This window comes from Antechinus flavipes, chromosome 5, assembly GCF_016432865.1.
Source record: "Antechinus flavipes isolate AdamAnt ecotype Samford, QLD, Australia chromosome 5, AdamAnt_v2, whole genome shotgun sequence".
Taxonomy (NCBI): domain Eukaryota; kingdom Metazoa; phylum Chordata; class Mammalia; order Dasyuromorphia; family Dasyuridae; genus Antechinus; species Antechinus flavipes.
Window position 1 is genome coordinate 279,670,711 of NC_067402.1, and position 14,858 is coordinate 279,685,568.

At 39.6% G+C, this 14,858-nt stretch overlaps 1 protein-coding gene across 3 annotated transcripts in view; it reads left to right on the plus strand.

Moving 5' to 3' along the window:
• The window catches only part of TCP11L2 (t-complex 11 like 2), a 62,193-nt gene that overhangs the window by 24,471 nt on the left and 22,864 nt on the right, over window positions 1-14,858 (plus strand). For all 3 annotated transcript variants that reach the window (XM_051961463.1, XM_051961464.1, XM_051961462.1), the window contains 4 exons: window positions 6,138-6,273; window positions 7,040-7,160; window positions 12,045-12,265; window positions 14,283-14,419. In XM_051961463.1, the coding sequence (XP_051817423.1) occupies window positions 6,138-6,273; window positions 7,040-7,160; window positions 12,045-12,265; window positions 14,283-14,419 (615 nt within the window). The remainder of the gene's footprint in view (window positions 1-6,137; window positions 6,274-7,039; window positions 7,161-12,044; window positions 12,266-14,282; window positions 14,420-14,858) is intronic.

Sequence of the window (14,858 nt, forward strand, 5' to 3'; positions counted from 1 at the left end):
TGCAGCCACAGTATCTCATTTGATCACTGACTGTTAAGGAGCAATTCAAAAAACAGTTAATTTCTTAAGTGTCAGCTAACAAATATTTGATCATTTATTTTTTCTTATGTGATTTATTTTTTTATTTTTATTTCTTTTTAGTGTTCTTTTTTTTTTTTTTTACATTTTGAGTTCAAATTCCTTCACTTCATCCTATCCCCTACTCATTGAGAATTATGATATCCATTGTAACATGTGAAGTCATGCAAAAGATATTTCAATATTAACCATTCAATAAGCATTTATTAAGTGCTTATTATATGTTAGACTTCGGGTTTAGTGCTGGAGTGACAAAAGCAAAATTATGTTTTCTGCCCTCAAGAAGCTAATGGGAGAGAAAACATAGAGCCCTATGTACATAGGGCAATATAAGTGGAAAGGCACTGGAGAGAGGGCACCTTTTGTCCATTTTTATATGCGAACAGATCTTGAGGCTCATACACCGTTGATTTGGAATATCTCTAAGACTTTCTTGAGTCCTTATTTCACAGGTCTGAAAACTGTGATCCAATGTGGTCCAATAGTCAAAGTATCATAAAATAAAATTCCTTAAGATTCCAAAGCAGATTCTGAAAGAAGATTGGGGTTTAGGATCATAGATTTAGGGACCCTAGAGATGATTAAAACCAGTTCCTTCATTTTACAGTAAATGGAGACCCACATATCCATAGCATGTAGAACTAGAAGGGACCTTGGACATCAGTTAATTGAATCCTCTCTTATCAAAGATGAGATGCAGACATGGGGAGTGACTGGTTTTGGGTCAGTAAGGGAATTTAAGTGACCAAGGCAGTATTGGAAACCTGTCCTTTTAATCCGTCTGTCTAGAAAGTACTTTGTTAGTCATAAGACAGTGATCAATCCTCCAGGGACTGTGATTTCCTTTTGTGGGCCTTCTCTCTACAAAAGCAGACCATGGCTGCTGCAGATTTTCAGACAGTTTCATGAGTTTCTCAGGCTATTCTCAGGTCACTGCCCCTTTGATGAAAAGGCTCCAGACTAAGCCTGTGGCTTCCTGTATAGATGCCGACCGCCCAGCTCAGCTATATTGCACGTCCTTCCTTGTGAAATCAGACTTTGGAAGGTTAGCCTGATACAGTTGTTTGGTGGGAGCCCAATTTCAACTATTTAAAACATTTTAAAAAATCATAGACTTAAAAACTACAAACAAAACAGCTGAATAAATATAATTAAAGCAAAAATTCTGGACTTAAACACCCCAAAAACCCATCTCTAGAAACAGATCATAGCACATGAATCTCCATTTCATGCTACTTTCAAATAAATGTGCGAGATAAGGAATAAGACTTTTTGTACAACCCTTACCCAAACAAAGTGTGGTGGTGTAAGTATATGCATTATTCTCTTAGTTCTGCTTGCTTCTCTCTGCATCAGTTCATAGAGATCTGCCCAGTTTCCTCTGAAACTTATGTTTCATATCTTATGGAGCAATAATATTATTGGCATGCTATATTAATATTCATAGATCCCATAATAAGATAAAGAATAGTGGAAAATACTTAAAACTTGAAAGCAGCGGGAGGACCAGAGCCACATCTATGTGACAACTAAATTGAAAATTCATATTGTATATTCCAAAATGTACATATCACATGGTATATGAATAAAAGTAGATATATAGAGAAATAGAATTTATTATGCTGCCTATGATATGTTTATATAGCATAATTTGTATATATATATGCATAAATAATTTGATATATGTAGAAATAGAATCTGGCCAAAAGTTGCATATGATAGTCATATACCATGATTTATATATACACATATATTTTGATACATGTAGAAATAAAATTTGGCATAGTATATTGTATATGATATATTCATATAGTATACTTTGTATATATACATACATAATGTGATATATGGAAATAGAATTTATTATGTATATATCATGGTATATTATATTTATATACATAATATACCACATGTGTTATGGTCCTATAGTTTAATTTGTATGAATATATGTATGTATGCATCCATGTATCTAATGTGTTATATTAATATTCTTTAATTTGTATGTCTATTTTTTATAACCATTCTCAAAATGAACAACCACTTCTCTGGTTCTATTTTTTTTTTCTGAAAAAGAGCTGCTCCAAGTGTTTTTGGATGTAGGATCCCTTTCCTTTTTGCTTTGTTCCCTTTGGGGATATGTGATTGGTGTTGGTATTATATCTAGGTCAAAGGGTGTACCAGTTTACTGCATCAGTGGAGGGAACATCCACATCAGTGAGTTCACAAGCTCAGTGATATAATGTTAGTAGAACCACTAAACTGTGGAATGAGCAGTCCTCCAACCAAAAAAGAGAGTTTGGGAAGTTTCCCTCTCTCAGTTGTTTGTCGTTCTCAATCCTGGATTTTTCAGTTTAGTTATTAGCATGATCCTCAATTGATCTGATTTCATTTACTCTTCTCCCCATCTCCTTGTATTCTTTATTTGTTATTTTTATGGCACTCTCATTTGATATTATATTAATAACCCTCTGTTTATTCCACCATTCTCCAGTCCTTGAAAAACAGATAATTCTGTTTAGTTTTTTGTATCACAAATAAAGCAGCTATGAATATTTTTATTCAGATAGACTCCTTTTAAAATGTTTATATTTGACTCCTTCCTTTTTTAACCCTAATCCTTTTTTTTTTTTTAAGAGGGAGAAAACTCAATATGGAATATTGCCTAGATTTCATTATCTCCCAGAGCCAAGTACATGACCGTTTCATCAGAGTGCAGCCCATGTTTAAGTCTTTTAAACACTCGACACAGTGTCTGGCACATAGTAGATCCTTAATGAATATTTTCTGGTGGTTGGTCAATTGTTATTTGTCCTTTGTCCTCAAAGAACCATGACATCAGGGAGATGATATCATGACATGCAAGTGAATTAGATTTAAGTGAGGGAGGGCTGGATAGGGTCACTTGCCTCAGTGTCCCCTTCAGAGCCATCTGGCTCCAGTGGCCAGATATAAATCAGGATGACTGGAGATGGCCTTGGATGCAGTGGGAGACCTTGGACTTTTTAAGCTAAAATCTCTTACAGGTCTTAGTTTGACAGAGGCAATGCTCAGTCAGTAATTAAGGCTAGTAAGAAAATGAGGGAATGGCCTCTTTTACTCCCCCCCCCCCCAAAAAAAAAATCAATTTGGGAGAGGAAGATCCTCAGGCTTTCTGGCCAAATCAAAAACAGTTACTGTTTATACATTTACTCTGAGCAAATCTGGGCCCAAGCAATGACCTGGGACCGTTTGTTGACCAACCAGTGAAAGCCAGAGTGATTTGGTCTTAAACCCGATCCTTAAAAAAGAAATCTAGCCAATCAATAAGCATTTATTAAACACTTATTTTGTGCTTGATGCCTAAAGCCCTGGGGATAAAATATAAGTAAAAAATAAGACAGTTTGTGTTCTCAAGTAGCCTATAATCTAACAGAGAAAGACAGAAAATAAAAGGAAGCTGAACTGATGGAAGCACTAGAGGCGAATGAGAAAGGGTCTTAATAGAGAAATCCAAAAGCCAGAGGAGCTGGTAGAAAATGGGGATCAGACTCTGCCGAGCCTCTTTCTCAGACAGAAAAGCCTATGATGCAGTCCTCCAGCCAGAGGGACCAGTCAGAGGGCAGAAAGAACTGTTGAGTTGGGAGAAGCGAGCACACTTGGTCTTGTAGGATAATGAGATTTGTCAGTCAGGAGCTTCCTGGGAAAGGAAGGCAATCGAGAGTCTGGAGAAGTCCAAAATCAATGGATTGGTCCCCATTGCCCCATGATTGACTGATCCCCAGTGACAATAATTTATATCATTGATAATTAGCATATTTAAAAATTAGAATTAATAATAAATATCACAAAGGCATTATTAGTATGATTTATATCATGAGCATTAGTCATAATACATATCACTAATAATTATCAATGTGTGACTTGTTAGTAGTAATAATTTATATTATTATCAATTATTAGTATCAAATGGTAATAATTGTTAATAATATAAATTATTACTAATCATTACTGCTTACTAAATTAATACTAATTATTAATAATATTTAGTATTATTAATAATTAACATCACTAATAGTATACATTATAATTCTATCACTGGCACAGTAACTAATTATTGTTAGTAATAATTATTAGAAATAATCATTATCAATAGTTACAAAATATTTTTATGGATAAGCACTATTAATAATTATATTATTGGCAATACTTTATATTATCACTACCATTATATAAATGATTCTCTTGCTTCTGCTCTACTTTGCTCCATGTCGGCTCATATGAGTCCTTCTGCATTTTCCTTCTCTTGCTCTTTTTTTTACATCCCAGTGCTATTCCATTACCTTTAGAGTATTCAGTTATTTCCCATTAGCTATATGGATGCCTACTTTACTATCAGGTTTTTTCCAAACTTCTTTTAGTCCATCTAACATAACAAAGAATACATAAATGAATAAAAAACTTAGCTTTGTCACTTGCAAGCTCAGTGAATAAGAAAGATATAAGAAGCAACATGGTATAATGGGTAATATCCTCTCCTTTAGATGTAAATCTCCAGTACTATGTTTGGCACATAATAATTACTTAACATGGGCAGCTGGGTGTTATAGCAAATAAAGTGCTGGGCCTGGAGCCAGGAGGACCTGATTTCAAATCTTGCTTCTGATACTTCTTAGCTAGGTGGCTCATGGGAAGTCATTTAACCCCGTTTGCCTCAGTTTCCTTGTCTGTAAAATGAACTGGAGCAGGAAATGGCAAACCATTTTGGTATCTTTGCCAAGAAAACCACAAATGGCGTCATGAAGAGTTGGACGTGACTGAAACAACTGAACAACAACAAAATATTTAATAAAGATTTTTTTCATTCATTCATTCATTCCTCCATTCATTCATGGCTAGCCTTGGAATCAAGAAGACTTAGTTAAGTCCTTCTGACGTTTACTAGCCATGTGCCTCCCTCTCAGCTCAGTTGTCTGGTAGCCACTGTGTGTTATTTTTATGTGCACATGGATTTTTCCCCCCACTACGAATGTTAGCTCCTTAAGGAGAAGGATGATTTTTTTCTTTGTAAGCCCATCCCCACTTGGCGCATTCATAAATTTTCATGGATTAATTGCTTGCTTGATTCAACCTCTGATCTTGCCCTGGTACAGGGAATTTCTACCCTAGAATACAAGTTTGGGCCAAAATAAGGGAGATCACTCATTCAGCAATCCATTAAGTACTTACTATGTCCCAGGCACTGGGATAAAGCCCTGGGGATACAAATATAATAATAACAACATCAACAACAACAACAATAATAATCTTGTCCCATAAGAAACTTACATTCCAATTAAAGACAGAGAAATCCAGGACAGAGTATTATGTGAAGTTCAAGGTGTGATCAACTAGGGACAGAGCCATAGCCGTTGAGTCAGGAAAACCCGAGTTCAGATGTGGTCTCAGATAGTATGATCTTCTGCTTTAGTTTCCTTATCTATAAAATGGGTATCAGAACAGCAATTATCTCCTGGAATTATTGTGAAAAATCAAATGAGATATTTGTGAAGCACTTAGCATAAATCAAGTACCTAATACTTTCTTGGTATTTTTTTAAAAATTATTTTATTTTCGATTATGTTTATCAGAATAATAATTATTATAATATGCAAATTGTAATATGTAGCAATATAATCAATCACATATTAACCATCACATAATTAAATAATAAATTACCAGCAATTAAATTATTAATAATTAGTTAATTACATGTAATTAGTTATTATAATATGCAATATATAATTATGTATAATAATATAATATATGATGAATCATACTATATAATTATATAATACATAATTATTGCATTATTTATATTATATTAATTATATATAATGATAGATAGTATATATGATGATATAATGATACTATATAATATATAATGATAATGATAATTAAATTATTTTAATGAGAATAAAATAATTATTTTAAATTGGGTTTTTTTTTAAAGACAAAAGATTTTGATCACAATAGAAGTGGTATTAGAAGGTGGGAGGTGAACATTACTGTTCCAGAAGTCACCCTCACTCTCATCCCTTTAGCCACAAGCCCACCCAGAGTGGTGACCTTTGATGAAGTGATGGCTGCTGCCAGGAATATCTCCAACATGACTCTTGCCCATGAGATCGCCGTCAATGAGAACTTTCACATCAAACAGGGAGCCCTGCCCGAGAACAGGTGAGCGAGGCTGGGTCTGTGGCGGGGAGGCGGCCTTGAGTGCCAAGCCGGCTCCTGGGGAAATGGATTCTCTTGCGTGCTCATCCAGAGCCCCATCGGGCCAGGTGACATGGTCTCATGGGAGGTCAAGGTGCTTGCTTGATTAGGATGATGGCCGGGTGTCTTGTTCTGGGGGAGATGGGCTGCGGAAGCTCAGAGTTTAAAAACCCTGAGAGGCAGGGGTTACTAAACCAACAGTTCAGGAAAACTTGGGTGCAAATCCATGCGCATGATATCTCGATTGTACCCTTCAGCAACCTAGGAAGCTGCCTCTGTAAGAACTGCCATCCCCATTTTACAGGTGGGAATACTGAGGCTAAGGAAGGAGAGCTGGGAGGAGCTTCAGAGACCATTTAGCCCAGCTCCTACATTGTAGGGAGATTAAGTGCCTTCAGGGACTGCAGAACCAGGTCTCTGTGGCTCCCCAGTGCCCCCAGAGCTGGGGCTGCCTCCTCTCAGGAAGGCTCACACTGAGACCCGGGCTTGGCGTCCCCTGGGACCTCAGGCTCTGGGCTCCGGCCCCCAGGATCTCAGGCTCTAGGCTCTGGCCTCTGGCCTCTGGGGACTCTGGGCTCTGGGTTCTGGTCCCTAGGACCTCGGGACCTCAGGCTTCGGGCTCCGGCCTCTGGGACCTCGGGCTCCGGCCTCTGGGACCTCGGGCTTCGGGCTCCGGCTTCCAGGAAGGCTGGCAGAGGCCATCCTCACACACTGACCTCTTCTCCCTCAGCCTGGCAGGTCGAGTGAAGCACATCGTGCACCAGGCTTTCTGGGACCACCTGGAGGCGGAACTCAATGAAGATCCTCCCGAGTATGAACACGCCATCAAACTTTTTGAAGAAATAAGAGAGGCAAGTTGATAGAGCTTTCCTAACCCCATGGCCTTCCCACTCTCCCCCCCCCTCCTCCTTTCTTTCTCTTTCCCTCTTTCCCTCCATTCTGTTCTGTTCTGTCCCTTTCTCTTTTCCTCCCTTCCTCTCTCTATTGCTCCCTTTTTCTTTTTCCCTCCTTTTCTCTATCTTTTTAAACTTCTTTCTCTTTCTTCCTTTTTTCTCTCTTCTCTCTCTTATGCTTTCTTTTCTTCTCCCTTTTCTTCTGTCTTTTCCTCTTTCCTCTTTCTTTCCCTCATCTCTTTATTCTTTCTCCCTTTCTTTCTTCTGTCTCCCCTTTTCTCCTTCCCTCCCTCCTTCTCCGCCTCTCCCTCTTTTTTCCTCTCTTTTTTCTCTATCTCTTCTATCCCTCCTCTCTCTCTCTTTCTCCTTCCTTTCCTTTCTTTCTGTTTCTCTCTGTATTCCTCCTCTCTTTTCCTTTCCTTTCTTTCTCACTTTTTCTCTCTTTCTCTTTATCCCTCCTTTCTTTTCCTTTCTTCTTCTGTCTTCCCCTATTCATGTTCTCTCTTTCCCCTCCCTTTTTCTCTTTTCCTTTCCTTTTTTCTCTTTCTCTCCCTCTATCCCACTTCTCTCTTTCCCCCTTCATTTCTATTTACTTCTTTCCTTCTCTTTCTACCTCCTTTCCTTTCCTTTCTTTCTCTTTGTTCATCTATCTTTCCTCACTCTTCCTTCCTTTCCTTTTTGTTTCTCACTCTATCCCTACCCTCTCCCTTTCTTTCTCTTTTCCCTTCTCCTCTTTCTCCCTCTTTTTCTTTTCTTTCTTTTTTCTTCTCTCACTCTATGCTTCTCTCTCTCTTTGTATTTCCTCCCTTTCTCTCTCTCTTTTCTTCTTCCTTCTCTTTTCTCCTGCTTACCTTTCTTTTCTTTCTACTTCTATTCTCCTCTTTTCTCCTCTCTTTTTTCTCTTTTTCCCACCTTTTTCTTTTTTTTTTTTCCTAAAAACACTTTGCTTGCTTTCATTTTTTTTGAAACTAACCAGGCAGGTTAAGAATCAGAGGACCTGGATTTTGAGCTTCATTTCTACTATTTACTGCCTATGTGTCCCTGAATACATCTCTTTCCCCCCTAGGCTTCAGTTTCCCCATTTATAAAATGAGGAGGTTGGACTAGTTGTCGAGACCCTCCCAGATGGGCAGATAGATGAATGAATAGCTGGCTGGGTTGATGGATAGATGGATGGATAAATGAATTAATGGATAGATGGATGGATGGAAAAAATGGATAGATGGATGGACAGATGGATAGATAGATGACTGGATGAATAGATAGATGATAGATGAATGTATAATGGATGAATGGCTGGCTGGGTAGATGCATGGATGAATAAATAAATATAAAGAATAACAGGCAGAAAGAGAGAAAGGGATGGATGTATGGAGGGATGACATTTCAAGGTGCCATATGGTGACAAGTCTGTGCTATAACTCTGTGACTCACTAGGGATCTGTGACTTACTGACCAGGAAACACCACTGTAAAATACTATATAGAAATTAAGCTTCTGGTACCTCTAGGTGGTGACAGAAGAGAAAACTGAGGATCAGAGAAGATTTAGGATCTCAGATCCAGGGCTGGATCTCTCCTGTCTATTCATCTATCTAATCATCCATCCATCATCTATTCATCTGCCATCTATCCATCTAGCTATCCATCCATCTATCTATCCATCTATCTAATTATCTATCCATTCATCCATCCATCTATTTACCCACCCACCTATCCAATCATCCATCCATATATCCAGTCATCCTTCCATTCATCCATTTTTCTATCCATCAATCTCTCCATCGGTTTTTCTATCCATCTATTCATCCATTCACTCAGCACATATGTAGTAAGTGACTACTGTGTATCTCTCAGACTTTGTTCTATCTGCAAGGGATAGAAACAAAAGTAATTTCTGGTTGAAAGAAGTTTACTTTTGTCGGCAGAGAAAAAAGCAGATACAAAGTAGATACAAGAAGGTACAAAGTGTCATTTTGATCTTAATTTAGCAAATGTACCTTTTTGCTTTTTATTGAATTTTTTTTTTCTTTTGGAATGGGGAGGAGTCTTTGAATTTGAATTTCCTCCACTCAGCCTCAACTCCTATATAACTCTCCATCTCAGGGAGGCCTAAGTGGTTCTGGGTGGTTTTGGGACTCAGCAGGCTGCCCCACTGCTCAGAACTCCAGAGTTGGGCAATTTCCCCAGCCAGCCATTCATTCATCCATCCATCTGTCCATCTCTCCATCCCTTTATCTCTCTGTCCATCTGTCCATCCATCCGTCATCATTCATTTACCATCTATCTATCCATCCAGTCTCCATCCATCTAGTCCAGCTGCCCCTGCCTTCAAAGAGCTTGCATTCCCCTGAGGAGAAATCCTAACTTGGCAGAGCCTCAGACATCAAACAGACAAACACTGCTTGGTACCAAGTGTTTTTGAGTCCATGACCAGCCCTCTCTGGACTGTGCTGCCTCTTAAATCTCCTGTAGACAGAATCAATCAACAAGCATTTATTCAGTGCCCACTAATGTCACACACTGGGCTGAGAACTGGGGATGTAAAGGAAGGCAAAACAAAAGTTCTCGCCCTCAAGGGGCTTACATTCTAATGGGGGGAGATACATACAAGATACATAATGATGTGTCATGAAGATGCTATTTAGGACTCAAGCTGCAGAATCTGTGTCTCCTTTGTGAGCCCCTCCAACATGGCTTGTTGATTTGACTGCTACATAAATTATCTTTTTCCACCACAGCTTTAGAGCTGAAAGGAACCATCTAATCTAGTCCCCTCTTATTACAGATTGGGGAAACTGAAGTTCATTGTGGGTGGTTGACTTGCCCTTGATTGAACAGCCAGGAAATGGCTGGACTTTCGGGAGAAACACTCTACTCGGGTGGAGTGGGTAGAAAGCCAGCCAAAGGACCAGGAATCCCAGAGCTCAGTCCTGCCTGAGACACACACACTGGCTGTGTCAGCTTGGATGAATCACTTCCCTTTTTAAGAACCTCAGTCTCCAGAAAGTGGAGTTGATAATTATACTCACCTCCCAGGCAAGGTGACAAAAACAAAGTGCTTTTCAGTCAGCAGAGTTGTACAGAAAGGCTAGTAATGGTGCTTTCTGTTTTATCTAAGAAATGACTTTCCCAACAAAACATAGGAAATAAATATCAGAGCCAAAGCATTGACCGGGTCATGTGAACCAAGGGCCGCACTGTAGCCACTGAACTGCACTGCCTTAGGAAGCTAGCTCAGTGGAAGAGAAACAGACCTGGCCTATCTAGTGTTCTCAGGAAGCCGTGCCCTACAACCTGCCCTTCTGCTTCTGCTGGCTTATCTGCAAAGGTTTTGAAATGGTGCCAGGAACTCTGGGTGATCTGAGCCTGCTGCTTTTAGGCTTGCTATATTGGGAGTTTGCTGCAGGGAAAGTGATTTAGTATGGGGAAGAAGGGGGGAAGGGAAGAAAGATAGGAGGAGAAAGACGGGAAGGGGGGATAAAGAGAGGAAGGAGAGGGAGAGAAGGAAGAGGGAAAGAGAGAGGAAGCAGAAAGGGAGGGAGGGAAGAAAAAGGAATAAAAGGGGGAAAGGAAGAGGGAGAGAAAAAAGAGGGAGAGGAAGAAAAGGGAGAGGGAGAGCAAGAAAAGAGAGCGGGAGAGGAAGAAGAGGGGGAAAGGAAGAGGGAGAGAAAGAAAGGGATAAAAAGTAATAAGAAAGGAATTGGGATATAGAGAGTCCATTCTTTTGGAAACTAATGCTCAAAGCCTTCCAGCCTTTGCCACATAAACGAGCTCATTCTGCTTTACTGTTCTATTTAATTTCAAGAAAACAGCCTTAAATTCTTTTTGTCCGAGTTGACTGGCTAAGTCGTCATGCAAAAGGTAGAAGATTAAATCTGTGCTTTTGCTCCATAACTGAGTGAGTGAGTTGCCCCCTGGCTCATAGGTTATTTTGTAGTTTCAGAGCTCTCCAACTGGTAGATAGATGGCCGTCCCATCCAACTCTTGTGCAAGTGAAACTGCTGAGTCCCAGAGAGGTTAAGTGATCATAGAATTTAAGAGATCCAGGGGCAGCTAGATGGGATAAAGTACCAGCATTGGAGTCAGGAGGACTGAGTTCAAACCGGGCTCAAACACTTTTTAACACTCACTAGCTGTGTGACTCTGGGCAAGTCACTTAACCCCAATTACTTTTTCAGAAAAGACAAACTAAAAAATATATATACATATATATAGTCCAATCATTTAGTTTCACAAATGGGGAAACCAAGGCCTAGTATGTTTAAATAACTTGCTGTAGATCATATGGTGATAAATGATGGAACAAGAGATGAACCTTTTTCTTCAGTTGCCAAATCTATCATTTTTTCCACCTCTTTAGCTCATATAACTGGTGTCCAGACGGCAATCAGTCAATAAACATTTCTTAAACATGTACTGTGGACTAGCCACTGTACTAAATGGAGGAAAATGAAAGTCTTTCCTGTCAAAGGGCTTACAGTCAACCCTGATTGATTCCGATATCAAGCTCCTCCACCTTATCTCTGCCTTTTTGTTGTTTAATTTATTAGTTTTTCTCATCTTGACACATACTAGAAAAGTCTTTCTGTATGCAAAGAATTATTACTATTATTATTGTGCAAGATAAAAAAAATTCATGAAACCACAAATTTCTTTTAAGTATATAACACTTTGTGCATGTTCTAAGGTTATCCCATTTGTCTCTCTCTGAACTTCCTTCTGTTCTATGTATTTTTCTTTTTAATATTTCATTTTCACTGATTTGTGTGATTTAAGGGGAACCTTCCTTCCACCAGACCTTACCTGGTTTTTTCTTGCCTTTCTCTTCCCTCCTCTCCAGACTCTTCTCTCCTTCCTGACTCCTGGTGGAAACCGGCTCCGGACTCAGATTAGTGAAGTTCTGGATACAGACCTTATCAGGCAGCAGGCTGAGCATCATGCCGTGGACATTCAGGGACTGGCCAACTACGTCATCAGTACCATGGGCAAGCTGTGTGCTCCCGTCCGGGATGATGATATCAAGGAACTCAAAGCCACTGGCAATATTGTGGAGCTGTTGAGGTTGGTGCTGGTGGGATTACAGAACTCAGCAAGCACTTACTGTATATTAGCTTCCCTTCAAAGCAGCCCTTCCACCTCCTCTGGAGGACCAGGGAGTTATCCCGGCTCGTTAGGTGCTGACATTCTGTCCAACTTGGGTAGAGCTCTTTCTGTCCAGCAAAAATTGTTATTGTTCATCATGTGATTCCAAATGAGGTTTGTTTGTTTGTTTGTTTTTTGCTGAGGCAAATGACTTGCCCAGGGTCACACAGCTAGGAAGTGCTAAGTGTCTGAGACCAGATTTGGACTCTGGTCCTTCTGACTTCAGGGCTGGTGCTCTATTCACTGTGTCACCTAGCTGCCCCTCAAATGAGGTTTTCTTGGCAAAGAGTGATTAGCTATTTTCTTCTCCAGCAGAGATCACCCTGTAATTTTTTTTTTAAATTTTTCATTTGTTATTTTATTTTTTCCTCAATAGTACTTTATTTTTCCCAGTACATGTAAAGATAGTTCTCAGCATTCATTTTTATAAGATTTTATGTTCCAAGTTTTTTCTTCCTCCTTCCCTTACTTCTCTCCTCCCCAAGATAGGAAGCAATCTATTTTGGTTATCCTGTATTTATTTTGTATAAACCCATTTATGTTCATGCTATCTTTTCTAAGAGACTGTAAGCCCCTGAGGGCAGAAGTTATTGGATCAGAAATTTCCAAGGTGAAAGGAAACTCCTGCTGTAACTACTCCATCCCTCTCATTTCTCTGATGAGAAACTGAGCTCAGAAAAGATAAATGACTTATCATAAGATTGTAGATTTAGAACATGAAGGGAATTGGGAGGCCGTTTAGTCCAGCCCCCTCATTTCACAAAGTAAGAAATTGAAGACGAGTTTGGGTTAAGTGACTTGTCCAAAGTCACATCGACTGTGTCAGAGATGGAATTTGAATCTAGATCCTCTGACTTCTGAGATTCCACTGAGAGTGTTGGGAATACAGTAGGTGCTAAATAAATGTTTATTGATTGATTTCAAAGAAGGAAGTGATGGGAAAGCCCCCTAATAAATCTCTTTTCCTAAAACAGAAAGCTCATATCATGGGTTCCCATTCTCCCCATCCCAATAGGAATAGGAAGAATTACCCAGGGCAAAAACTAGAAGGGACATTGCCCTCCTTCAGCCCCAGAGGAGTGCAGCAGACACACCTGCAGGCCACAACCCAAACTGCCTCCCAGTCTGCATCTTGTCTCACTAGGAATGGCTGTTTGTTAAGCTCTTTCAGATCTGTGGTTTAGAACTCTTGATCCAAGGAATTTGATTCCATATGGAATATTTCACATTGGTAATGCAGGGTCCTTTCCCTCTCCTATTCCAGTATTAATGGAAGAAAATGGAAGCAGTGTTCCAAGGAACTAGTTAGCCTCTTGCGGATTTCTGCTGGAAAGTCCCAATTAATTCTTTTTTTTTTTTTTTTTTTTTTAAGTTTTCTTGATGCTGTTTTAAAAACCCTCTGAGAGCCTCCTAATGGGCTATGTATGGGTGAGAATTATCCAGGATGGATCTGTAGGGATGGTCCTCAATCTGCATCATGGGAGGGAATAGTCAGTTAACAGGCATTTATCAGGAATTTACTATTTGCAGGCACTGGAGCTAGGCCTTGGGAATTCAAACAAAGGCCAGTGAGAATTGTCCCTACCCACAAGATATTGCATTGCTTGGTTTTTTTGGGCAAGACTCGCCCAAAGTCACACAGCATTAAGTATATAAGACTGGATTTGAAGTCAGGTCTCTCTGCCCTGATAAATCTCTATTAGCCTATGCAATTTCTTTTCTTTTTTCTCTTTTTTTGGGAGGAAGGGGATGAGGCAACAGGGGTTAAGTAAATTCCTGGGGTCACACAGCTCCTGACTCTGCTATCTATTGAGCCACTTACCTGCCCCCCAGCTCATGCAATTATTTCAAAATTGAATTTCTCGACATGGGGTTTGGTTTTAGCTTCGTTCCTTTCCCCTTCCTCTTTAACTCGTTCTCATTCTGATTTTTAAAGACAAATATTCCACGTGCTGGACCTCATGAAGATCGACATGGTCAATTTTACCATCAAGAGCCTTCGACCCCATCTTCAGCGCCAGTTGGTGGACTACGAAAGGACAAAATTCCAGGAAATCTTAGAAGAAACCCCCAGTAAGTTCAGCATCAGAGTCTTGTTTCCTAAATCAGAGGAGCTAGCCATCTTCATCTTGTGACCACAGGAGCCCTTGCTCCTGAAGGGTTTTGTTCTTTCTTCATCTGCTTTTGGGTCTACATTTCTGTCTCTGCTTCTGTCAAGGTCTCGGTATCTCTCGCCATCTGCCCTTGTCTCTTTTCTGTTTCTGTATCTTTTTATCTCTGTGGCTTTCTACAGAAAAGTCTGGATATATTTCTGCCTCTCTATGCATGTCTCTCTGTGTCTCTGTTTTACTATTTCTGTGGAACTCTGTATATCTCTCTGGAGATCTGTGTAAATCTGTCTCTTTCTGTACGTGTCTATTTCTGTGCCTTTCTGTCTTGGAATGTATTTCTGCTTCTTTATACATGTCTTTCCTTCTCTTTACATGGCTCTCTGTGTCTCTCTACATGTCTG